Genomic DNA, 25,231 nt, shown 5'->3' with positions numbered 1-25,231 from the left:
TTCAAGGGGAAATGCATTTTTTTTGCATGAATGAAGGAACATTACACGTTTCAAAAAGAAAAATGATCCACAGACAAAATGTCAAACTAAAAAACAAAATAAAGAGAAAATATGAAAAACAAATCTGTGAGGCAGTGGTACAGGATGCTTCCCACTTTGATTCAGATGAGTTTATCCATGCTGTAGACTCTGAAAGCACAGAGACTATTAAGGTACATATGAGATAGCTGAAGATGGTCATAGGCATCTTAGACATAGTTATAAACATAGTGGCAGAAATGGAGAGAAGCTCTGTAACCCTTGTGCTATCCTAGGCACTTTAACGTTGGGAGGTGGGTCATCTAGACCCACTAGACAGTGCTCTGAACCTTTTTTCTTCAATGATTTGTGATCTTCACTGGTGTCCATGGCTTCTAAAGCGGGCGTGTCTCTTCTAGCGATAGAACCCATTGGTCGCTACATTATGAAGGAAACTCTTATAAAGTTTTATTTTGAAAGTACAACCGACGTTTTTATATTCAGACCAGACCTTTCCGGTTCCACAGCTTTTTGTCGCTGAATTGGTGTGAAAACAGACTGGAGATAAAACTCCTTTATATTGCTGCAGCCACGCCGGCCGCATCAACAACCTACTCTACGCGCCTTCATGAACGCACGTTCATGGTGGTGTTTACACCGGACACGCAGGGAGCAGCAGGGAGGGGTTCTTCTTAGGGTTTATTAGCGCGCGTCCGCCCACAAAAACAACAGGTAGAGCCTTACAGCAAAATGTCAAGCGGTGCAAATCTTGTTCCAGGCTTTTTGTTTTCCCAGCTCTGTTCTGATAAATGTTCATCTTAGTGCCATGTTACTACTCTGGAGTTCTAAGGGTCCGACCGTGAGAGATTGTCCAACCTGTAGCACAAAATGTAGCTATCGAAATGTCCGATCTTATCAGATAATCCTATCTACGGTATGAACCAGTTTACTGTTTATGATGTTAGCTCGTAAACACAGCAGGGTGGGAAAGATTCACGGGGGGAGTAGGACACACTGATGGGAGGGGCAGCACAGCCTCAAGGGGAAGCAGTATCCAGAGATTACTGAATGGGGTGGCGCGGGCCACAAGATGGCACTGAACAAAAGATGAAGGGGTATACAGAACCATCGGTGGTCTGCCAGGACTGAAAAAGATGACGTCGCTTTGCTCTGCGCGTGCGCAGTAGGTGTAGGTAGGAAGAAATCACGGGCAGGACAGACAGAACCCCGGCGGGAACGAAACACAATTATGAATTTCTCTTCCATGATCATGTTTACAGCAGTCTGTACTTTCGTGTTTTGAAGCAGACGCCACTCACAAGTTACTACCAAATCCCAGTGACTGATTGGTCACAGTGTGACTGAACTTTCAGCGTGTGACCAATGAACGCCAGACTTGTAAGTAGAGCTGCGACCGGACATAAAAACTTGCGTAGCTACGTGCAATCCTGTGTGTTCCAGACAGAACCCCCAAATTCTGGTCACCGCTTATTTGCATCATAGACATATACATTACTGGATGGAGCATCTGTGGCGCCACACGACTTCTACAGTCCCCTACCTGATGGTCAAAGTGTCCAAGAAAAGCTGGTTACAGACATGGCACCCTGACTGAATGGAGTCGCGGTGTGGGACGCAGACATGATGGAGGCCATATGTTTGATCCATTAACGTGTAACCCTTGTGCTATCCTAGGCACTTTACCATTGGGAGTTGGGTCATCTAGACCCACTAGACAGTGCTCTGAACCTTTTTTCTTCAATGATTTGTGATCTTCACTGGTGTCCATGGATTACATGAAATCTTTCCACCTTTATCCACCATTGTCATGGTAGGGAGAACACGTCAATGGTCATCTTGACCCCATAGGATAGTGGAAATCAGCTTTTATAGTGTTTCTGATTCTATGAAAAAAATGACTAAAGGAGACCGCTTTTCAACGTTTTCTGCTTCTACCGAGATTTATTTTTAACTGGCTGTAAATTAACAAAAAACAGATTAGGAATGATTATTGCAATTGTATGAGAGATTACTTTTAGGACTAGAAACCTTTAGTAAAAATTGAAATGTTAATCAACATTCCCTTTGCTTATTTACACGTTTCAGCTTCAAATCTAAAAGTCACAGAAGCAGAAATGAAGTTCCAGCAGTCTACCGTTTTGAAACAAGTTCTATCAGGAATAGCTTTTAATGCAGAAACTAAATAAACAAACAAAACTTTGTTTTTTCCAGAAAGGAGTCTGAAAATGGTGAGATTAAATACAGGAATTTGAAATCAAATACAACCTTTTTCCACAAGTGTCTACATTTCTGACAAAATCTGAGGTTAGTGTGGGGGAGGGAACTTTATTATGACGTGACGTTCACCGACTTACGGTGTTGGAAACTGAAATTACACACATGTACCTTCAACGACACATGTACATAAAACAAAAGCAGGTGTGTTTTTCATATTTAGCAAACCAAGTCCAACAACAACCAGATGGGTCGGTCATCCGGCTGGGGTCTCTGGACTAACATCTCTTCTCAGAGACCCTCGTGTTACAGGAAGGATGTCCATGCTTGGAGAAAAGTGAGCGACCAGTGAGCAGCTGAAGACTTCCCACCGACACAAAACGACGCAGAAGGTAATGAAACTTAAAAAAATCTGCAAACACAACAACCACCTCTCTACTTGTGTCCCTTGCTGGTTTTGAAGGAGACCTGCAGGACTTTGTCCCCCATGCGGTACCCATTTAAGCTATGGATCGCCATGGCAGCCTCCTCGTAATTCGTCATGGTAACAAAGCCAAAGCCTTTGCACTTGTTGGTGTTGAAATCTCGTATGACTTTCACGTTGACGACAGCACCGAAAGGCCCAAACATCTGCCACAGCATGCCCTCATCTGCATCCTGGGTCAGGTTATAGATGAAGATGCACCAACCGGAGGAAGCGTTTCCAGAGGCCCCGCCCCCGTTGCCCATGTGGTCCGTGCTCATTGGAGAGAACCTGGAATCAAACAGAAACGGTTCAACATCAGAACCTTATGGCAGAGCAGAACAATATGATTCTCTGAGTTATTACGTCTGATCTGAAAGTAGAAGAGAAAGTTGTCAAAGGTTTTTTCCTCTGCTTTCATGTTAAGGCCGTGTCACACAGCCACCACATACATGTTGTGCACATTGCACGGATGAAAACTAGTCAGGCGTGAATCTATGTGGAGAACGGTGCAGTTCTTTACCTGATCAAACAAATTTATAAAACATATCTTTGTTTATCTTACAAAAAAAGCTATTGGAATAAATCAACAATGTGCTCATCAATTTGTGGTGTGGATTTATGGAACGGCTTGGATGAAGGTTTAAAACAAAGTAAAAGTTTACATGTTTTTTAAAAAAAAACAACTATAAGAAATCACTGATGGAACTGTACCAGACCAGAAATCATCAATAAATACAAAAATGTCACTCCTGCGTATGTCACTCTGCTATGCAGAATATCTGACATGTACAAGACTGTACATAGAAATACGGAGATCATCACGTGATCCTGTCCGGGGGGGGTCATACAAAATTTCTCTCCAAGCCTTTTCAAGCACACTGTCTCGTTTCATCTGTCTTTTTTCAACTACTGTGTTTACTTTCTTTTTACAGTTTTTGTAGTAAAATTTGAATTGAAAAATTGAAAAGTGATGTTTTCAAAGATGTATCATGAATGAATCACATCCAAACCATGGAAGAATATCAACAAACCACGCTAAGAACATGTAAATCAATGTAGAACATGGAGTGTGCGTGATTATTACATGCACACATTGACTAAAATGCAAGAAACACTTGTGGAGGATCACGCATGTATCACGACAAACTGAAGCGTCATCCGTGGAAAACGGCGTGACGCGGCCTTAAATATTTCCGTTTTACGCAGACTGTAGAAAAGTGGAAGTCAAAGCATCTGGAGTTCAAGGAAACCACACCTGAACCTCTGCGTCTGGTGATGCACGGGGCCTCCGAAGCGCCGGGATTGGCCGTGGTACATCTGTGACATCATCTGGGAGTTCCTGGCCTGATTGGGGTTGACGGCAAACTTGACCGTTATTGGCTCAGAGCCTCCAGGAGGGGTGTGTCCATTGAGGTGTTTGACGGCATCCTCTGCTTCTGAGCGCTTATCAAAGCGGATGAAGGCCACACCTCGAGACAGACCTGAAGGAGGATTGCAGATATCGCCTGACGGTGATGGTCACCATGACAACCAGTTTACAATGACACATTTTACAATGACAAAGAAAAAAGAAAACGTCTAGGGGCACTTTTATGCCTTTTGTCTCACTTTTAAAGTGTTTCTATGACGAACAGACCAAACTCAGCTTTTTGACCCACACAATCTGTGACAGAAATACTCTTTTGGGCCCTCTATAAGTCCTCTGTATCGTCTAACAGCGTGCTCGGCTGTACTTTTACAAAACAACACCAACAATCTTGTGCAATAGCAGAAGCATGCATGAATCTGAAGTCCAGGTCAAAAGGTCAAAAGGATTACCTGATGCCTGGTCCACCAGCACTCTTGAGTTGATGATGCGCCCAAAAGAAGCAAACATGTCTTCAAGGTCCTGCTGACCCAGTGTTCTCGGTAATCCACTGATGTACAAGTTTGCATCTTTGATGGTGTCTGAGCTGGGCCGAGCAAACGACACCTGCAGGGAGGAGACAGAACTTTTGAACCAATCTTCCTCAAAAACGGAATAAAAGGCAAGCTAGCATTTCAACAACATAAAAATAAATCTGCTTTATTCAGTCCTCAAAGAACAAAACGGACTTAAATCCATTTAAATATTAAGGCATGTCAAAATTAAATTCTCCAGTTTTGGTCCAAATTAAATAAAACAAATAAAAGCATACAGACAGGATGATGTTTTTTCTTCAAAATAAAAGTATTAACAGATCAAAATAAAAGCTTGGCACATCATTTCACTGAACTGAACAAAGCCGCAAATTCAGTGCCAACGTGTGCGGGTAAAAAAAAATAAATAAATGTACAAGTCGGAAACAAATAAAGACAGCAAACATTTAAAATACCTCCATCCACCAGACAGAGAGCAGGTGAGAGCGCCTCCTACTGTCCGGGGAATATAACAAATCTATCAGTGGATACAGGAAGATCAAAGAGCACCTGTAGCACGTTACCTTGATAGTTTTAGACTGTAGCCTCAGGCCATTGAGGGTACTGATAGCCCTCTCTGCATCATTAGGGTTAACAAAGTTAACAAAGCCGTAACCTAAACTGTGGCCTAGAGAAACACAAAGGAAAACAACAAAATAAAACAACAAAACTGCCAGTTACAAGGTTTACCTGAGAACATTTCAGAACCAAAACAAAGCGGGTACTGCATCAGATTAAAAAAAAAGCTTTCTGGCTCCAGGCCAAACCAAAACGCTGCGTGGTGATGACCCATCCAAAAAAACATGGCGGTTTTTGTGTTGCAGCAGCAAACATGTCAATCACTGGTGAGAACGGCGAGGGCTGCCGGCTGCCAAAGAGCTCTAATGAAGCGAGCGAGCGCGCTGCATGGATGATCCTTCGTGTGAAGACATCACCAGAGCTTCTTCTAAAAGAACCTTTGCCAGACGTGTTCAGAATAAAAACGCTGGATTCTCAGACATTTACTAACATTTCAAAGGTCTCTGTCAAGGCCTGAAAAAAAAAATAAAACCAGACAGGTGAATAAATACATTCACAACACGTGAACATGAGCACATAAGAGAAAAAAAAGAGACATCTATTCTTAAATTGGGCCCCGACTGTGAATCAAGAAATGTCATTACACAGGATAAGGCTGTTTTCTGTTGAATATAATACAGCATAAAGGAAGAACGTCCTGTCCTCTAACTGAGCGTCACTCCTGGGGTCTTGTGGGTCCATAAAGAGCTCCACAATCAAAGATCAACTCTGAGAAGAAGTTTCCAGAAAACTGCAGCAAAAGGTTAAAAAAAACGAATTGATGTGAAGTAAAAAAACCAACCTGGTTGATGCTTTTGAGCATTTACAAGTCATACGAGACCACAGTGACCTCATTTTGTCACACCTCAAAACAAAAACACAAACTTTTCTGTTTCTGTGACGATGCCAAATCTGAAAAGGCCAACTAGTCTTTAGTCATGTGCAGGATGCCGGTCGTGACTCCTCCTATTAGCCCATGTGGGTGTGGGTGCATCCACAGGGGCAACTCCAGCTCGTTCTGAGACAGGTAGGCATTCCAACATTTTAGACTGGGACTTTCTTTGTGTGAGGCCCCAGGAGAGCTAAGAAAGGGTCATGTGACTGGAGTTGTGCAGGTGAAAGCAAACATATTGAATGGTCAGTGTCTGGATGAACAAAGTTGAGCTGCTTCTGCGTTTTTGATGCTGACTTTTAGAATTGATCATATTCTTAGAGGTCTGTTACTCAGTGTTTAGTACAGGTTATGGATCTCCCAGAATGGAAAACAAAAGACAAAGATTAGCAGAAAGAAACAAAAGCAAAGCCAGGTCTAGCTGGCTGATGACTTCCTGTCACAAAGCTAACATTTTCTGAAATGTCATAAATACACCAAGAGGAAAAAAGAAAAACAGAAAATTACTTTCTGACAATTTCAAGTCATTACATATTTTTAAAACGAAGAAAAGAAAATATTACATTGATGGCTCTTCAAAAATAAATCTTTGATACCCGCTAATAAATAAAAAATCCTCTAATTAGATCTAAACATGAACTGTGCTGCATTGCTTCCTCGTGGTTTAACTCCAGATGAAAAGCAACAGGCTGCAGTCAGTGGACTCCAAAACAACAGCATCAGAGCTGACTGGACCCCCCGCCCCCACCCATGACTCAGAGGAATTTAGCATCACAATCTTACCATCTACATAGACTCTTCCCATCGTCACGACAACCCCAATACAACAACAATTATGAGGATAAAAAGAAATGTAAAGAAAAAGATCATACCGTATTTTCCGCACTATAGGTGAACTAAAAAGCATCTTATCTGCAGAGTCATTCTGGAAATGTTTCCTTGATCCCAAAGCGATTTGGGGAGGTACCCGGCGTTCGGTCACAATGGGGAACATGCTAACATGTAGCGGTATCAGACTGTTGTTTTACATGTTGCAAACAGGGTTGGGAGTTCCAGGTATGACTAGACTATGGTGGCTAACATGTAACGTGTGTCTTAATTAATGCGCCGTGTAGTTCAGTGCAGCCTATAGATGACATATGTTCAAAAATAGCCCCCAAGTGCAGAAAATAAGGTAACCAAGTCTTCCTGGAAAAAAATACATTTTCAAGAAAACAACTTCATTCAAAAAGAAAAAAAGAGGAAACTATCAGTTTGTCATACAAGAAAACAAATCGTAGTGTGCATCACAAAGAAATAGACATCTTGAAAACATATGTGTGATACAAATCAGTTACCTTACAGGCATAACAGTAATGAGGGGTTGAAGCGTAGAAAATGTCATTAACTAATCAACATTTAAAACATCATTAAAAAAAATATATATATAATGCACACACACACTGATGAACATATAATCCTCTTTCCGCATTTTTCTCTAAACCAAAAAAGTACCAGCAGGAGTTTACCTGCTACTTTGTCCCGGATGAGTTTAGCCGACTCCACCTCTCCAACACTGCTGAACAGACTGCGCAGCTCATCCTGAGTCATGCTCTGCGGCAGGTAGTTCACAATCAGGTTGGTCTGGGCATCGTCATCCTCCATCATCTGCTCCACGAATCCATTATTATACAGCTCCTGTCATCACCACATCCCCATTAAAGCGGGCTCTTCCACACAGACAGATGCTTCAGTGAGTGGGAGTTACCTTTCCGCCTGGTCCCTTGGAGGTCATCTGACCATCAGCCTGAGGCCCTTGAACCTCACATACCTGACAATAGCAGAAACACATCACAGCTGTCAGCTTTAAACTCCTCAGCCAAAATGTTAGACGCTCCACCACAGTCCCAGAATCATTTCATCCTTTTTTGTGGTTACATTTCTCCTTCTGATGCTACGTTCACGCCTGTTCAAGGGACCACTCCAATGAATAGACTACAGAAACACGCATTTTGGACTTCTGCCTTTAAAAATCTTGTGTTCCACATCCCAAAGCAAGTGTTTGGTCCATTTTTGGCCTCTAAGAACAAATCGTGTAGCCACTGAACAAGCTTTGAAAGTTAAACCAGTTGAACTTCGACCAATCAGGGACTCGGATTTGGTAGTGACGTATGAATTCACAGAAGGGCCAACAGATTGAAAATTGATCATAAAGGAGAAATGAATCATTACAGTTTGTGCAAGCTGGAATTCTATGACACCAAGCCTGGAGCGGGATTTGAGACTTTCACCCCTTTAACATTTTGCACCGAGCCTCTTCCAAGTGTGAGTACATGCGCTAGCTAGGCTAGTATCAAGTAGCAGCAGCCCGGTGTGAACACCACATACATTCAGCATCACAAGCCCAGTGTGCCTGTGGCATTAGTCACATCCCCGGCCATACTATGCAAATAAAATGCAACTTATACTCCAAAAAATACAGTCCTTGAAAGCAAAAAAAAGAAAAAGAAAAAGTGAATTTACTTCTTTTCTGAATTCAGGCGTCAAGGGTTAAGCACACTCCCTCCATCTTACCTTCACTTAGACTCAAAATATCAGCATCTTAACCTCTCCTGGAATCCAAGACCCCGTCTTTAGTTTTCAGCCCCCACATTTCAGACCATACCCATACATAACAGAACAGAACATTTGTTCTTGACAGCTTGATCCCCTCCCCAGAGCCGAAGTCAAATCCTGCCTGTCCTCTGAATTTACCCATCAACCACTCCTCACTCGACTATGGGTTTGTTCCAACCCCGATCAAAACAGCAGCTGTCACTCCTACCAGCACCAAGAACTGCTTTAAATCCAACCCTTCTTCTCCAAAATACTTCAAATAAATAAAACAGTTGCATGTTCACGCCATTCCCATCTAACCAAAACTAGCATCAGAGAATTCCCTCCTATTTGTCTGATCCTTCTTTAATTCCACTCCACAAAACCTTCAGAGCTCAGTCTTCCCTGTCGCTTCAGGTGTTGCCCAAGGCTCTGTCCCGGGGTCTCTCCTCTTCATCATCAATGCTGTCTAACTTTGCAACACCTAATGTAAATTTAACATCCGTTTCATTGGTGTTGCTGAAGAAACCCACCCTCTTCCTGACTCCCACTAACTGTTTACTTCATTCCCAGTTCACCTCAAATTAAACAGCATGTCTGGGACAGTTTAGGAGGAGGTCAAAATGACCAGACTAAAGCACCACTGTCGCTGCACTCACCTTCAGGTACCGTATGGGGCCTCGTCTCAGTGCCATGATGATCTTCTGAGGGTCTTGGGTGGAATACTGTGTCTGCGAAACAGAGAACATGTTGGAAAGGGTTAGGTAAGAGATTTCCCAAAACTCTATAGATCTAAAAACTGTAAATCTGTACATTTTCCATCCATTTGATTAAAGAGTGTGGAAATCTACAAACCCAATAGAACATTGTTACTGAGCCCGTATCCTGACATGGAAAAAATTAAATATATGTCGTTACCATTACCATTAATATCTCGTTCCCACAAATTAATTATTCCGTTCCCACGCAATAATTAATTTGTTTGAACGAAATAATTATTCACGTCATAAGTCATTCATAAACGCGGATATGCTCACCGTCCTGCCGCAAAGATAAGATTTAGGATGCCCAAGCTTGCTGCTTCGCCATACCATAGCGATTCACCGGACATAGCTCCGCCGCAGAGCTCTTTGCTTGTCATGCCGGCATTTAGGCAGCTGACCGGCCGGTAGACGGACAGCCAGCTGCGATATGGGATATTGTAGTTTAGGGTTGAATAGGAATAATAATATTCAGGACTTTTCTTTTATTAACATACTATTTAGCAGTCAATTTACATCCGAAGGCTAGTAGGCTACATGCTATGTAGCATATCATAGCATCACAGCACGTAGCATGTCCTATTGTCTCTGAACTCATCACAGTGACGGCCACAGTGATTGGTCGAGATGCATCATGGGACATGAGGGATGCATGATGGGATACGTAGCATCTAGCCTTCGGATGTTAAGTGACTGCTAACGAGTGTGTTAATAAAAGACAAGTCCTGAATATTCTTATGTTTTTATTTTTCCCCTCTTGAACGAATGTGGGTCACAGAGACACGGAAGTTACAGCTAAAAGCGGCTTTTGCGGTCAGACGGAGAGCACATCCGTGTTTATGAATGACTTATGACGTGAATATCATATTTCGTTTGCACGAATTAATTATTTAGAGGGAACGAAATAGTATTTCTTGGGAACGGAATATTATTTTGTGGGAACGAGATATATTTAATGTTTTCCATGTCAGGACACGGGCTCCGAACATTGTGATTTGATGTTCCACTAAATCTCTCATTTGGTGGCAGTTTGGGCTTGTACAATAAAATGCAGTTATCTGCACAGAATGGAGTAGCACAAATTTGTGTCATCACATGAAAGTTTTAAAGACCCACTTTAATAAAATTGTGTTTTGTTTTTTTTAACATGTACTTGTGGCATTTTCGTCATGATGGTAGACGTATTTAAGGAAAATTAAGATTAAAATACGTTTCTGAGTATATATTCAAATCCTGAATCAGGAGCAGATTAAATAAAAGCTGTTTGAATAAGATTGTTCAGTGACGTGAGAGCTGCAGCCTGCGAACCACAAGCTTCCTGCTCCATTCTGATCATCCACTGTCAGACAAATAGATCCATGAACGTCCTCGTTTTCCTGGTCTGACCTGGAACTTGGATCAGAACTGGACGGATGGACAGATACGATATTGTTCACCATTTTTGTTACCCCGCTAATGTTAGGTTGGAGTTTTGAGCTGAGCTGTAAGATAGCAGGAGAAAGTGTAGACAAAGGGATCATGGAAAGGGGACGGATTTACTCAAGGACAACAGTCTCCGCCCACAACTCTGAGCTGAATTTCCAATGAACTCGTGCTGCTCTGCAGAAACTATGTCCAAGAAAACAACACAGGTTTTTGGATTTTTGCTAAAAACAGCATAACCATAACTGAAAGACCACTGGGAAGACTTTTCCAATAGATCAAAGGATGATTGGAATGGGACTTCAAGAGATTTGAGCTGAATGTGTGATCATTACCACCTGGAATGTTAAGTTATCGCTGATTTCACAGCTTTGGGACCTATCACTAAGATAGTTTAATATAATTTAGTGATAATAACTTCTTGTGAGCGGTTTGCTTAAAAACAAAGATTACATAGATTTACGTTTTTAAAAGTAACTTTTAGTACTTGGTGTTCTGTTGTAATTTTTCAGGCATTCTTTTTAGATCTTTTTATTACTTCATTTATAACGACTTTACATGCATGCAGAGCAGGGGTATTTTTGTTTTGAAAGATTTGTTCTAGCAGATTAGTCTTTTTGCTTTTTGTTTTATTTTGTTAAAGCTTTAAATATAAGGGTACAAACAGAGGACCTGTCTTATTCTTTTTAGTAGCAATATTGTCCAGTCCTAGATGGATATAAATTATTTTTTGTTAATACCCTATATTGTAACATTTCATGTTTGTAATCTCTACTTAGAAACTAAAAGTCATCAAATGACACCAGGACAGTATTATGGTTCAGTTTATAAAAGTTTAATCTGATTTCTATACTTCCAGTTTGTTGCAATTTTCAGGTCCAAAATGTGTTTTCTCTTGAACATATCAAGGAAGGCGCCGACAGAAAATACGTCGACCTTATTAGGTCACCTCCGGAAAAGAAAATCACATTTGTACTTCTACAAAAGTCACTCCAAAAAATACAACTCATGCACACGGTTGCGTCCTCTAACGATCACTTAGAAAATCTGGAGCTAACCCACTAAAGCTTGATTTTTACCAAATTTAAGAGACAAACACCCTAAAGAAGTTAGCTAACAATGCTAACATTGTCCGCGCGCTAGCTCCGCGTGCACAGCAAAGCTCACGACCGATTACTTACCTGTGAGCGACGCACAGGTGAAGGATGCTGTTTTCTTGACAGTATTAATGTTGCTCTTCAAATGATAATAGTTCAAAACCAAATATTTTGTGTTTTACTGATAATCTACCATACGGTTCTAACTGGCCGAGAACAACCGCCTCACACAAAGAAACCAAGTATCGCGAGACTACTTCTTCTTCTACTTTCTTATTATTTGGTGTTTGGTAAACTGGATGGAGCATTACCGCCACCGTCTGGACGGGGGTTTACGTTGAATTACCGGTAAACTCTAAACGAATTCTTTAAAAAAGCTCAATTAACAGACATCGGCTTCTCTCTTTTTATCCTAAAATCCCTATGGGCTATTGTGCTTAAGCATGACAAAAACTATGAATGGGAGATCTTTTCCACAACATCTTCTACTCTCTTTACTTTTTTAAACTAATATACTTTGTTGTTCTAAACATACAGAACACACATACAAAACAAGCAGAACAATAACAATTAAAGCTGCTTGCTTAAGATGCTAATTATACTAACTCAGAAAACTCATTGCTTTAGATGATCAGAATGGTAAGAGCCACTTGTGATAAATTGATAGAAAATCCACTTTTTTCAAAATAGCGGCTTTTCAGTTGATTTTATGTAGGGGTGTGATGATAACCACATCACCTCGGTGATGACTCATCACCGAACTTTTTTTTTTTTGAAAGTTACATGACTGCATATGGTGTGTGATCTGAACTATAATAAACACATTCATCTTTGCTAATAATTTACGTTTTCCGCGAGTCCTGTGTTCAAACTTCACGGGCTTATGGGGGATGTTTTTTGTGTGTGTGATTTTTTATAAACTGCTTGTCATGTTTCAGTACCTGTAATGTTTACAGATAATGTTAAATTAAATACACACAAACACAGGCATAAAAGACAATAGCGTAACTAAAATAGTCCAAAAAGAATCCGTGCAGACACTGAAGTGAGGAGATATTTGCAGGAGGAAGTCCTCGATCTGCCCTCTGATCCGCTTGCCTGGTGGCGGGATAATCAGGCTTGATTCCCACTTCAGACAAAACAATTGTCTGCATGCGCTGCGATCACTCCATCAGAGTGTGTATTCAGTGCGTCTGGTAACACCGTCACCCCGTTAAGGTCTTCGCTGAAACCTGACCGGATTAACATGTTGGTGTTCCTGTCACGCAACATGAAGACGGACAAATAAAAGCAGCAGCAGCACGACTCATTAAAGCGGCACTTGTTCACTTTTTGCTCTATGTTGCACTTTAAAAAAGGTTGTTAATATTTACCTGTATAGTTAGTTAATTAGTTAGTTATTTGTTGTTAGTTATTTGTTTGTTTGTTATTAAATTTACTGCGTTCTAATTATCAATTTCCTTTGTATTCATTTCCATTGTAAGCTGCGTGCGTTCTTGAGTGCGCAACGTGGACTCATGATTTGGTCACCTGGGAAAACAAACAGATCGATGTAAGTTTCAGACGAATCGGAAAAAGTAAACTCTTGGTTGTCCTTAGCAACGATCCTTAGCAAGATCGTTTGTATCTGGAAGTAAAGGTACCTTTTTCTTTAATTCAAGATTGCGGCCTCTTCCCAAGGTCATAGGTCAACGGAACTGTAGACTCAAGCTGGCTGCATTTGTGTGCAATTTTGTGAAAATCGCACAAACAAAAATGTCGTTTTCCCATATTGTCGAAAAACAGGAAAATCGCCAATTCTCAGAGTTCACAACAAAATGGCCGCCAAGCCATAGGTCATGTGACCATCCCATAATGACTTCAAAACTTCCTTAGGATATTTTGCGGCCCCATAAGCGATTTTCGGTCCATTCATGTTTTTAATGGTATCACTCGCTGTGATGTCATCGTCGGGGGGGGGGGGTTGTTCACTTTGCAGAAAATTCATTTTCAATTTATCCTAGGTGTGTGCACATTTTGGTGACTTTTGAAGTGTGTGGCGGTAGTCAAGTTTTCGCTGAAAGATGCTGGAATCGTTCCAACTGTGAGAGCAAAATGGTCCTTGCAGTCAGTGATGCTGCTGCGGGTCATAATGAACATGCCAGTGGTCCACACATGCATTACTAAACATACATCACAATATAATACAAATGTTCAAAAACAGACAACGTTCACGTATGTTTGTGTTTTTTTTGTTTAAACTCTGAGGAATAGGAAGTAAATACGATTCTACCTCCTTAATAATTATGGGGGGGGGGGGGGTTGTGATGAAGAAAATTTAGATTTTTGAATGTGAAACTTACAAAATATAATGAAGACAGTATTAGCCAATTTTCTGTTCAAACGTCAGTTATATGTTATAGAATTTCATCTGAAATTTTGAATTTAATCAAGTCTTAACAAGTACTGATAGATTCCATGTATACGACGATGCAGTGTCCAAACATTTTTCCATGGAATGTCAGGGATGAATATTTTCCCGTAGATTGAACAGAAATGACCCGTTGTTGCTCCCATTGCCTGTACGGGAAAAGCTCATTAGAGGGTGTAGCGTGACAACAGCAAAGGATTCTGGGAAGCAGTGGCAGCTGCTACTAAAAAGTTATGATGTGTAGACCTGCAACCAGAGGCACCACAGTGAAATGCACTGCAGCAAAAGTAGCTGGATACCGTCTGTCCCTGTGGCTAAGTTTCCCTCTACAAACATTAGAGGAACATTAGAAAACTAAATTAGAACTCAGACAGCCCCAGCTATCCTCCACACATACACACAGTTTGCTGATGCAGACATTTTCAAGCCTCTAAAGCTTAATTGGTTCACACAACTCACTCAGTGTAATCCCCTCTTACACCAACCCATAGGAGCACCCCCCACCACACGTGTCAATGTTTGTGCGTTTGTTGTGTCTCATCATCGAGTCATTGTAGTGTTAGAGCGAAGTACCCATGAGGCGCCGTTGTTTTCCTTTGAGAGGAGACCACACCCTACTGGCCCCCGATGCCCTCATGACGTAAGTAAAAACACAAGATGCGCCTGCTGTGTGCACGCCAACAGCTCCTGTAACAACAGTGTGACAGACAGGTTTACCACGTGAAGCTTTGTGGTTCTTGGGTCTGTGCCACTGATGGTTGTCACTAACTAAATACAACAATAATACAGAAGTACCGCTAAGCTACACAACGATGTCTCGTTTTTATGATGAGTTGCAGATGTCTTGTAGAGTACTGGGCTGTTTTCAAACAGTAGCCTGAGCAGGAAACTCTTGAGTTGCTGAACTGCACGAAAGCAGAAATGTTAGAAGTTCAAAATGAGTCATTCATCTTCTAATCCGTTTGGTCCCTTTCGGGCTCACTGGGAATCCTGGACAGGTCATCAGTCCACAATCACACTTAATTTAGAGTTCTGGACGGTGGGAGGAAGCTGGGGAAAAATGCAAGGTCCTGCATTGATGCTCTGTTACAGGTCCCCCAGACAGGACTTGAACCAGGGGCTTCTTGCTGTGAGGCAAGAGCGCTAACCACTGCGCCACCGTGCAGCTCAAAATAAGTCATGATATTCTAAATCATGCTTATTGTTCTCTAAGATGCAAAGCAAATATTTATGTAGCGTTTTCATTGCTTTTTGGTTCTTGTCATTAAAGTGTAATTCCATGTAGTTTACCATGAATGTTGAGAAATGTTACTTAAAGCCCAAAGCATTGGGTTAAAGTGACAGCGTCTCAGCGTACAATGAGTCTTCCCTGTTAAACGTCTTGAAACCACAAGAACACACATCAAACAGTTTTAAAATCTTCTTGATGAAATCAGAGGTCAACAGTTTAGTTCTCCTTCAAGGTTTGTGTTTATTAACAGCCAAACTTCCCAGAGTTTGGTCCAAGTCATCTTTCTAACTGAAACACTTTTGTAACCCTTGTTCTATCCTATCCTAGGCACTTTCATTGGGAGTTGGGTCATCTAGACCCACTAGACAGAGCTCTGAACCTTTTTTCTTCAATGATTTGTGACCTTCACTGGTGTCCATGGATTACATGAAATCTTTCCACCTTTATCCACCTTTGTCATGGTAGGGAGAACACGTCAATGGAAGGGGGGGGGTCATCTAAGATAGCACAAGGGTTAATAATGTCTGGATTATTTTAGATGTTAAACTTAAGAAGAAGTAATAACAACATTTTAGAAACAGGATTAAGGTGAAGTGGCCAACAGACACAATTAAACTAAATTAAAACAAATTAATCGTCTAAAAAGAAATGAAACATTTTTGTTAAAGTTTTCAAAGACTTCATCTTTGATTAAGACAAAAGAAAAACTAATAAAACTTCAACATGTTCACTTTTTGTGTAGCTAGAGAAAACATAAATATAATGTTAGTTATTTGTGTTACATTTGTCAAACATTTTGTGATCATATAATTGTTCAAAAATTACAGTTGCCTTTGCACCAACATTGAAATAAATATTAAAAAAAATATCACTATTTAGAAAGAATGTATTTGTTTTTTGTGAGGTTAGCTAGAATTATATGTTAATAAACTGAAGGGTAAAACCCTTTTACCAGGGTAAAAGTTCAAATAATTTAGTTGAAAATTATTACTGAAAACTAACTTAACTTTTATTACAATTTTAGAAAAAACAGCTGCAACTTCCAGCTTTTTCTGCCACAATTATCAGAAAAATGCACATGAGATCATGGAGGAACTGTAGATCAATACAAACTATGAGTTTCTCCTTTTTTAATTTTTGGATGCTGGTGTGCTGGGGGATTTTTGTCAAGGATAAAGTGTGCCGTGGCTCAGAAAAGGTTGAAAAACACTGATCTACATGAACCTCTGATTCAAGTGGTTTGGGTTTTAGCAGACAGAAATGTTTAATGAGATTGAAATGAGTAAATATAGAAGTCTCCCAAAAAGGCCTTAATTGACCTTTTTTCTTGATACTCTTCCATCCTTTGTTCAGATCTGATGTCAGGAGCCAACAACAGGAGCAGCCAGACGTGGTCGTGCTGTCAGAACGGCTGAGGAACTTCAACACCTTTGGATCAGTTGCAGGGTCAACAAGACAACATGTGGTCTCATCTACTAATCGTCACCTACGGTTTGAAGATGAAACAGAAAGAGAGGCGGAGACTCGTTATTTGGAGCGTTGGAGCCAAAGGAGACAGGAAATGCAGCAGAGACCTGGAGTTCTGGTGTCCAGACCGGACTTACAGTATATGAAAGCGACTGCAGCACTGGAGCAAAGACAGCTGAAGTCTACTGCTGTTGGGAAGCTCAGAGGACAAACAGTGATGAGGGACCTGGGTAGGATTCACCCTGGCGAGAGAGAGTCAGGGGGAGGAGTAATACTAAACCTGAGCCATAATGAACACCCTCCTGTGATTGAAGAGAGGGAAAGGAGCCTAAACAGGAAGCAACTAAGGCTGCGGACAGAGCCCCTCAGAGAAACCTACATTGGCTTTGTGGCACCTTCAAACACAGGAAGGAAAGGGGAAAAATCATGCCATAAATCGTGTGCACAAGTGAGACAAAGTCAGAGAAATCAGCAGTTTGTCTCACAATCTCCTCTAACCACAGACCCACCAACAGGCTCTGAGTCCTTCTGCAGCGAGGCTCCACCGCTTCAACAGTCTGTTTTATGTTCTCTCTCATTCAAACACCCATTTTCTTTATCCAGTTCTTCTATAATGTCTGTGATGCCACAGAGGAACACGGCCAATCTAAGGAAGCAGGGAAAGGACCTGGACCACAACCAAGAGAGACAAGGACCCCCTTCTAATCAAAGGGTCCACAGACAACTTAGAAGTGGGCCAGAGCGCACAGAGAAGGTCCCCTATTTAGTAAATCCTCCCTCCAGGACCTCCTCATCAGCAACGAGTTTGGAGATGAAAGGTCAGAAAAAGCATATCTGTACGCATAACATTGGTGTTTTTCCATCAGGACAACTGTCTGAACACTCATTTCTCAGGAGAAGGGAATATGTTCAAGTATTTGGTAAAATGTCAGCATCCAAGCAACATGACAGGCTGAACATAAGAGAAGTGTAGTCATGAGTAGAACGCTACTCCAAAACGTCGTCACAGTTTCTAACACAATGGATCTTTGGAAGAAGCTAATTATAATAAATCCATGACTTCTTCATGAATTAAAGTATTAAACTAAACTGTACATGGACTTATCATGCCTGTCCAGAAAGTGAGCAGGGACTGCTGGGCACAGAAAAGCTGTGAATTCAAATCTACATGTTTAGCTTTTATGAGGAAATGTTTAATAACATAATGAGAACAATACTGAAGCCAACAGGAACTAGATTTTTACCACATTTCACCGACACATTGGAATCACGAGGGTTTGGGCTGGAAAAGGAAGCTACACACAAATGCAAGTTTGTTCATAGTCTGATCAAATTAACCTTCAGGGCAGTTTGCAAGTTTTGCTGAACCACTTAGGTTTACATTTTCTGAGTTTGGTAGATTTGACCTTCAGCTCTCATCTGTCTGCTCAGCTGTTGGACAGGAAAGAAAAAGAACGAGATAAGTCAGGTGGATAGTGATGGGATTGTGCTCTTGGTAGGAACTGGCTCCTCACTGCACAGCGGGCGCCACCAGACGTCCCACAGCTCATCCAAAGTTGAGCGTGTCGTGTGGAATTGTTTGATCCACAGCTCCTCTGGAAAATCACCAACCACCATTTCCCAAAATGGCTTCATCCGTAGCCCCTCCCACATCTAAGGAGCTCCCCGCTCCACGGCCTGAAGAAGACGGCAACATCTCCTTTGATAGACGATGATGAGCGCTAGTGACGGAAATTTAAATGTATCTGCTGTCAATCAAAGTATTGTTTACATCCGTCACCGTGTTTCTGAATGACTTGTGGCATGATTTAGTTTGTGTTTATTCACATCATTAAGATTGAATGGAAACTGTGCTATTGTGTTATTCAACATTTCTAGAATTTTGATAAAGTATTGTGCATTTGTGTGATGGAAATGCCTCAAAACAAGTTATCAACGGTTTGAGCATAAAACCGCACGCAGGTATACGTTTTTCAAAAGCTTTGAACTAAAGTCAGAGAGACCCTGATCAGACAGCTGATACCTAAAAGCAATGACATCTACTTTCTGGTTCACAGGATGTAACCAAACTCCTCCTGCTGTGGCCATCAGGGACGGATCTGCTGGAAAATCCCTGAGATCAGAGTTCCACACAGAGGATGCTTCACCTTCGGAACAGTGAGTCTTTAAGTCATGAGCATGAACCAGAGGGGCTTCATTTGAGGCAACAGAAGGATCGACTGTTTCAACTACACAACACTAGCAGAAGTTCATCACTGATTGAAGACTCACTCTGATGAACATGCTGTTTCTAACATGTTCTGGGAACCATTTTCTGATGATGGAGGACATAGATTAAGGAAATTAAGCTATAAATTGCCCTTCTGAGTATTTTTTCATTCAAATTGTTGTAGTTTGATTTTCCCAACACTTTTATTGTCTGCCCCTGACTCACAATAATCGGAATAAAGAAATACTCAGGAATGCGGTTTTAAGCCTAATTTTCTTTATATACATCCTCCATCATAAGAAAAATGCAACAAGAACACGTTAAAAACACCAAAAACGCCATTTTGTGGGTTTGTGAGAAGCAGATTATTCACAGTCAAACTCAAGGGGATTTCAGTTTCAGTCATTGAATATGAGAATTCAATAGTGGCTTACTCAGAAACTATTCAGTAAAACCACTTCATACTTTCTAAATAGTACTATGACAGAATGGTAATTTACCTATTTGAGAATCGGGTTTTATTCAAAGATCACATCTGCAAATGTATTTTAATATTAATTGTTTTAATAACATTTGAGTTATAAATTACTCAAAAACTACACATTAAGATTACTTAATACTTTGTGTGGTAATACTGTGTGAAGTATTAAGTAGAACAGCATGCAGGTATCCTCTTCTGGATCCTCCAAATGCTCTCTAGCAGACTTTAGACGGGCCTGCACATGTACTGGCTTTAGCAGGGGGACACGTCTGGCCCTGCAGGGTTTGAGTCCCTGGTGGTGTAGTGTGTTACTGATGGTTTGTTACTTTGGTCCCAGCTCTCTGCAGGTCATTCACTAGGTCCTCCATGTGGTTCTGGGATTTTTACTCACTGTTCTTGTGATCATTCTGACCCCACAGGGTGAGGTCTTGGGGGGAGCCCAGATGGAGGGAGATTCTCAGTGGTCTCGTCTTCCATTTTCGAATAATTGCTCCCACAGGTGATTTCTTCACACCAAGATGCTTTCCTGTTGCAGATTCAGTCTTCTAGCCTGGTGCAGGTCAACTATTTGGTTTCTGGTGTCCTTAGACAGCTCTTTGGTCTCCATAGTAGAGTTTAAAGGGTGACTGTCTGAGGTTGTGGACAGGTGTCTTTATATAGAAACCAGTTCAAACAGGAGCCATTAATACAGGTAATGCATGAAAAAATGAGCCTTTTGAAGAAAAAGTTACAGGTTTGTGACCAAATACTTATTTTACAGAGGAATTCACCAAGTATTTCATTGAAAGTCCTACAGTGTGATTTCCGGGGGTCTTTCCTCGTTTGGTCTCTCACAGTCGAAGTGATCTATAATAAAAATGACAGGTCTGTCTCATCTTTGTAAGTGGGAGAACTGACTCAGTTGGTGACTGACTGAATACTTTTTTGCCCTCTGTAACTTTGTGCTGTTTGGTGTTCTTCAGGTGTAATTGCTCCTCTCATCGCTCAGCTGACTTTCCACCAATAACTGCTTTTGCTGGTGTGCATCACAATGAGGACCTGAAGTAACCGCGGCTCACGTTTAGCTGTTTTTGTGCCCTTCCAGTCTCTGTCTTTGCATGACACGCCTCTTCTGAGCGGCAGGGACCGTACTCCTCTGTGTCTCTAAATTAAATCTTTACTTTTCTTCACTCTTTCTTCAGAAAAATACTCATTTTTAAATTTATGGACATTCTCAACCAGGTATCCAATTTTGGCAGACATTTTTATAAAGATTTTCTGATAGAGATTCCTCTCAAATGTACAGAATTACTTTGTTTTTAGTGGTTGCTAATCCATGTATTGCACATAAAAACCAGCTTTCTTTAGTTCCAGAGACAAACTCCCTTTACTTTTCATCCTCCAGCAGACTGAGCAGGAGTCGAACCCGCAGTCTCGATCGGCTTCCTTCAAAAAGCCAACCCCCTGCCAATGGTCAGACCAGTTTAGGAAGCCTGAGATCCTGCAGCTTTCTGAAGACGTGCCCCTCTGTTCGGTGTTGTTGTGAGGTATGTCTGTAACCAACTCCCAGCAACAGTTTGATGGAGGTTTTTGACTGACAGTCTGCTTCTCTCCAGGGCTCAAACATCTTCCCCCTGACCAAGTTCTCCTCGGTTTTCAATGTTTGGTCAGAACAGAACTGTTCTACTGATGGGTCAGCTGATGACCACTAAGCTGTTGCAGTTCTCCTCAGGACTGGTCAACGTTCAAGCTCTTGGGATCAAAAACAGTGCGAAGCATCCCATCTCTGCTACTGAAACCTTCATCAGTGGTTCATCAGTTAGGATACAAGCATCGGGACATAATGAAAAATTACCTTGTTCTTGCTAAATGTGTGTGTGGGGGGGGTACTTTTAGACAAATAGTGGAGTTGGGGGACGTCTGGGGGCGCGAGACGAGCCACAGACGAGGTACACGGTCAGGAACAGGAGCACGGAGGAGCCAACTGGAATCTGGAAGTACTCCCACTCCCCAGGGGGGGAAAGGGGGACAGTACATGAATCACTGCACCAAACAGAGGCATGGAGAACTAAATGATGAATAATGATCAAGAATAGAGGAGAGGAAGGGTAGAAGTAGATGAGAAAAGAGGACAGAACCATAGTTACCCCAGCTTCAACTTCTAACAGCCTACTAACAACTTAATGTTATTGTTATTTCGTTTAATAAAAACATTAAGTTAAATAATCTCTGAATACTAACTAGTCTGACAATAAGCCTGTCCACAGAGGAATGTTTTCAGTCTAACTTTGAATGTAGAAACTGAGTCGGCCTCTCTTCCATGAGCTGGGAGTTTATTCCATAAGACAGGGGCTTGGTGGCTAAACGCTCTACCTCCAACCGTACTTTTACTAATTCTAGGAACCACAAGCAGTCCTGCATTTTGCGAGCGAAGTGTTCTGATTGGATGGTAAGGGACTATGAGGTCCTTAATATAGGACGGGGCCATTCCATGTAAGGCCTTATAGGTTAACAGGAGGATCTTGAACTTGATTCTGGAATCAACTGGGATCCAGTGAAGTGAAACTAACACAGGAGTGATGTGATCTCTTCTGCTAGTTCCAGCTAACAATCTTTTTTTATTTTTTATTGAACAATTGCAACATACAAAACAAGAAAATACAACAATTATGCACAATAGAATGTACAATATGTACAATAGAATTCTGAATACAGAACAAACGTGTTACATTCTTTAAAAAATTCTAATTATAATAACAAACACAAAAGGGAATAAAAAATAAAATGAAACAAAAAAATAAAAATAGAAAATGCGAGAGTAAATCTATGTCAGCAGTCCAAAAGAATTACAAATGCTAATTGTTTTTTGAGCTTTTGTATTCTTTGAAGCAGAAATTAAGTTTAAATAACGCTGCAGTTCCAGTTTGAACACAAAGAAATCAGGTTTTTTATTGGAAAATTTTCTTTTGTGTATATGAAATTTAGTCATAAATAATAACATGTTATTACAAAAGAAAGCATCACGGTCTTTGACATCAAAGCTATGAAAACCAAAAAGTATGTTTTTATAATAAAGTTGTATGTCAGCAAAAATAGAATCTGTGATAAATTTGTGAATGTTTTTCCAAAATCTGTATGTAAATTCACAAGACCAGAATAAATGAGAGCAGGTTTCAGGTTGTTTCTGGCAAAAAGTACAACTGGTGTTTATGTCAGCCTTAAATTTAGTTAAGTAATGCTTTACTGGATAAAATCTGTGTAGAAGTTTAAAAGAGATTTCTTTGACTTTATTTGTTAAGAAGTATTTTTGTGGTAAAGACCAGACTTTTTTCCATTCAATGTTCGAGGTGAAATGAGCCCAATAAAAGGTAGCCGATGGAACAGAAACTAAATGATCTTGGAACAAAGCTCTGATTTTGAGTTCAACTGTTTAGCGGAAGTGAAGCAGAAACTCCCCAGAGGAGATTTGAGCACCTCAGGAGGATGAAGAGTCAGAGGATGAGCGCTGTAGAAACCCCTGAATAACATGCAAAGCCCAGACGGGACGGCATCAAACACTACTGCAAATTATTTGGGAGTTCTTGGTATTTTATACTGCATTGTGAATTCTGAGTAGTTATATAATAATCCAGGTTCTTTGAATAATTGATTGAGGAAAATTATACCATTATTAAACCAATTATTTAAATACAGGGTTTTCCTCTTACAGACAATATTACAGTTATTCCAAATAATACAACTCTGTGGAGAAAAGTTGTGTTTGTAGATCAGAGCCCAGGCTAAGAGAACCTGTTGATGAAAATTTGATAGTTTCAAAGGGATTTTTGGAATACTATAGTTACAGCATAGCAGGAAGTTAAGGCCTCCTAACTTTGAGAATACAAAATGTGGAATAAAGTTCCAGATAGATGTGGGGTTATTGAAATATTTCTTAATCCAGATTACCTTGAGTGTATGATTAAGCGAAGTGAAATCAATACAATTTAAACCGCCTTTATCAGAGCTGCGTTCTGAACAAGCTGGAGACTTCTTAAGGAACTCTTAGGACACGCTGCTAACAAGGAGTTACAGTAATCCAGCCTCGACGTAACAAATGCATGGATGAGTTTTTCAGCATCACTCTTAGAAAGTAGATTTCTGATCTTAGCAATATTCCACAGGTGAAAAAAGGCAGTTCTGCACGCCTGAGATATGTGAGCCTTAAATGATAAATCCTGGTCAAATAAAACCCCAAGGTTTCTAACTGTGGAATTGGGGGCTATACTTATGCCATCCAGGGAGACTATCTGAGCAGACAGAGCATCTCTGAGGTTTTTAGGACCTAGTACAATGACCTCAGTTTTTTCTGGGTTCAAGAGGAGGTAATTCATTGTCATCCTGGTCTTGATGAAAATAAGAACTTGGGTCCGGCAGCACATGGAGACGTGAAAAGACAGCTCCCACTAACCAACTCCAAAATAAGAATAAACTCTGCCAAAAACTCGAGGAGCACGACAGTACAAGGATTAGAAAGTAAGAATATGAGCGGGGGCCTTTCCAAAAAGAAGAAGAACCCAACCACACAGAGCAAAGAAGACAAGGACAACGCGAAGGAAGGCATGCTAGCACCAGAAGCTGACATGGCTCTTTCAGAGCAGCCTAAACAGCATTAGCAAACAAATCCAGAGTTTACATAGCGACATGAAGGCTGACTTGAAAACATTCAAAGATGACATCACGGCTCAAATGAGCGACCAATTATCCAAATTCAGGGAGGACATCAATCAGAAATTTTCCAAAATATCAACAGAGATAAACGAACAACAAGAAAAGATAAACGCAGCTGCGGGGCGGGTGGAAGAGATGGAAGTCTGGAGCCGTGAAGCGAATCGTGTGCTGTGTGATTTAATGAAAGATCAGAAAAAGATGAAGGAAAAGTTGGATGACCTGGAATAGACCTTTTTCACATTTCCGCATTTTTCGACCGGAAATACGTCAATGACGTGTAAAACAACTTCCTGTTAGCGTAGCAGCAGATATGAAAAATGGCAGAGTGGAAGAGTTGCAGTCTCTGTTGCGTTCCAGGCTGTTCGTCTTCCAACCAAAAACAGCCTTACCTTTCATTTCATTATTTTCCTGTGGATCCAAACCTGAAACCCAAATGGATATAGGCGATCCGAAGAGAAGAAGGGCATAGTTTTAATGTAAACACAGGTAGCACCCTCTGCTGCCGGCACTTACTAACTTCGCTCCGGGATTGTGGTGCGGCTGCGTCGTTCGTCGCCTGAAGAGTGGTGTCGTCCCGAGTATTTTCCCTTGGAACAACTTTACTGATCCTTTGAGAAGGGAGTCAGTACATGACAGAACCTCAAACGTCAGGCTATGCAGCTAAGCTGTGAAGATACTAGCGACATGGGGGCTACGCTAAGACAGTAAATGGATCACGACTACGTGACACACCCACCTGCAGGTAAGGTTGTTCATAATGTGTTTGGTTAACGTTAGTCAACTATG

The 25,231-nt window shown here is 41.0% G+C and overlaps 2 protein-coding genes across 4 annotated transcripts; one reads left to right on the top strand and one right to left on the bottom strand.

Annotated features, from left to right (window-relative positions):
* Positions 1 to 1,957: 1,957 nt before the first annotated feature.
* LOC101172398 (ELAV-like protein 1) lies at positions 1,958 to 12,216 on the bottom strand. Of its 2 annotated transcripts, none has more exons than XM_011494579.3 (8): positions 12,046 to 12,212; positions 9,341 to 9,412; positions 7,855 to 7,917; positions 7,616 to 7,784; positions 5,182 to 5,285; positions 4,538 to 4,691; positions 3,975 to 4,224; positions 1,958 to 3,007 (listed from the first exon to the last, which is right to left on the bottom strand). In XM_011494579.3, the coding sequence occupies exons 2-8, from the start codon at positions 9,374 to 9,376 to the stop codon at positions 2,689 to 2,691; spliced, it is 1,095 nt and encodes a 364-aa protein (XP_011492881.1). In that variant the 5' UTR covers positions 9,377 to 9,412; positions 12,046 to 12,212; the 3' UTR covers positions 1,958 to 2,688. The 2 variants fall into 2 exon arrangements, with proteins under 2 accessions (XP_011492881.1, XP_004067598.1); XM_004067550.3 differs by having other exon boundaries at positions 2,340 to 3,007; positions 3,975 to 4,200; positions 12,046 to 12,216.
* A 2,651-nt stretch (positions 12,217 to 14,867) lies between these two features.
* Positions 14,868 to 21,706, top strand: LOC110015039. Of its 2 annotated transcripts, none has more exons than XM_020702849.2 (5): positions 14,868 to 15,011; positions 16,956 to 17,887; positions 19,127 to 19,226; positions 21,147 to 21,285; positions 21,355 to 21,706. In XM_020702849.2, exons 1-5 carry the CDS (start codon positions 14,947 to 14,949, stop codon positions 21,448 to 21,450), a joined length of 1,332 nt encoding a protein of 443 aa, XP_020558508.1. In that variant the 5' UTR covers positions 14,868 to 14,946; the 3' UTR covers positions 21,451 to 21,706. The 2 variants fall into 2 exon arrangements, with proteins under 2 accessions (XP_020558508.1, XP_020558507.1); XM_020702848.2 differs by having other exon boundaries at positions 21,144 to 21,285.
* The last annotated feature ends 3,525 nt before the right edge of the window (positions 21,707 to 25,231 follow it).

Source organism: Oryzias latipes, chromosome 4, assembly GCF_002234675.1.
Source record: "Oryzias latipes chromosome 4, ASM223467v1".
Classification (NCBI taxonomy): Eukaryota; Metazoa; Chordata; class Actinopteri; order Beloniformes; family Adrianichthyidae; genus Oryzias; species Oryzias latipes.
The sequence above is the reverse complement of the archived record's forward strand: the minus strand, read 5'-3'. Positions and strand labels throughout refer to the sequence as shown.

Coding starts and splice junctions, on each gene's coding strand:
- LOC101172398 (XM_011494579.3), bottom strand. CDS start 9,376: ATGGCACTGAGACGAGGCCCCATACGGTACCTGAAG. Junction 7,918..9,340: donor GCCCCATACGGTACCTGAAG/GTGAGTGCAGCG, acceptor TGCTATTGTCAG/GTATGTGAGGTTCAAGGGCC. Junction 4,225..4,537: donor GCTGGTGGACCAGGCATCAG/GTAATCCTTTTG, acceptor CATCACCGTCAG/GCGATATCTGCAATCCTCCT.
- LOC110015039 (XM_020702848.2), top strand. CDS start 14,947: ATGAGGCGCCGTTGTTTTCCTTTGAGAGGAGACCACACCCTACTGGCC. Junction 15,012..16,955: donor GCCCCCGATGCCCTCATGAC/GTAAGTAAAAAC, acceptor TCCTTTGTTCAG/ATCTGATGTCAGGAGCCAAC. Junction 21,286..21,354: donor CTGTTCGGTGTTGTTGTGAG/GTATGTCTGTAA, acceptor GCTTCTCTCCAG/GGCTCAAACATCTTCCCCCT.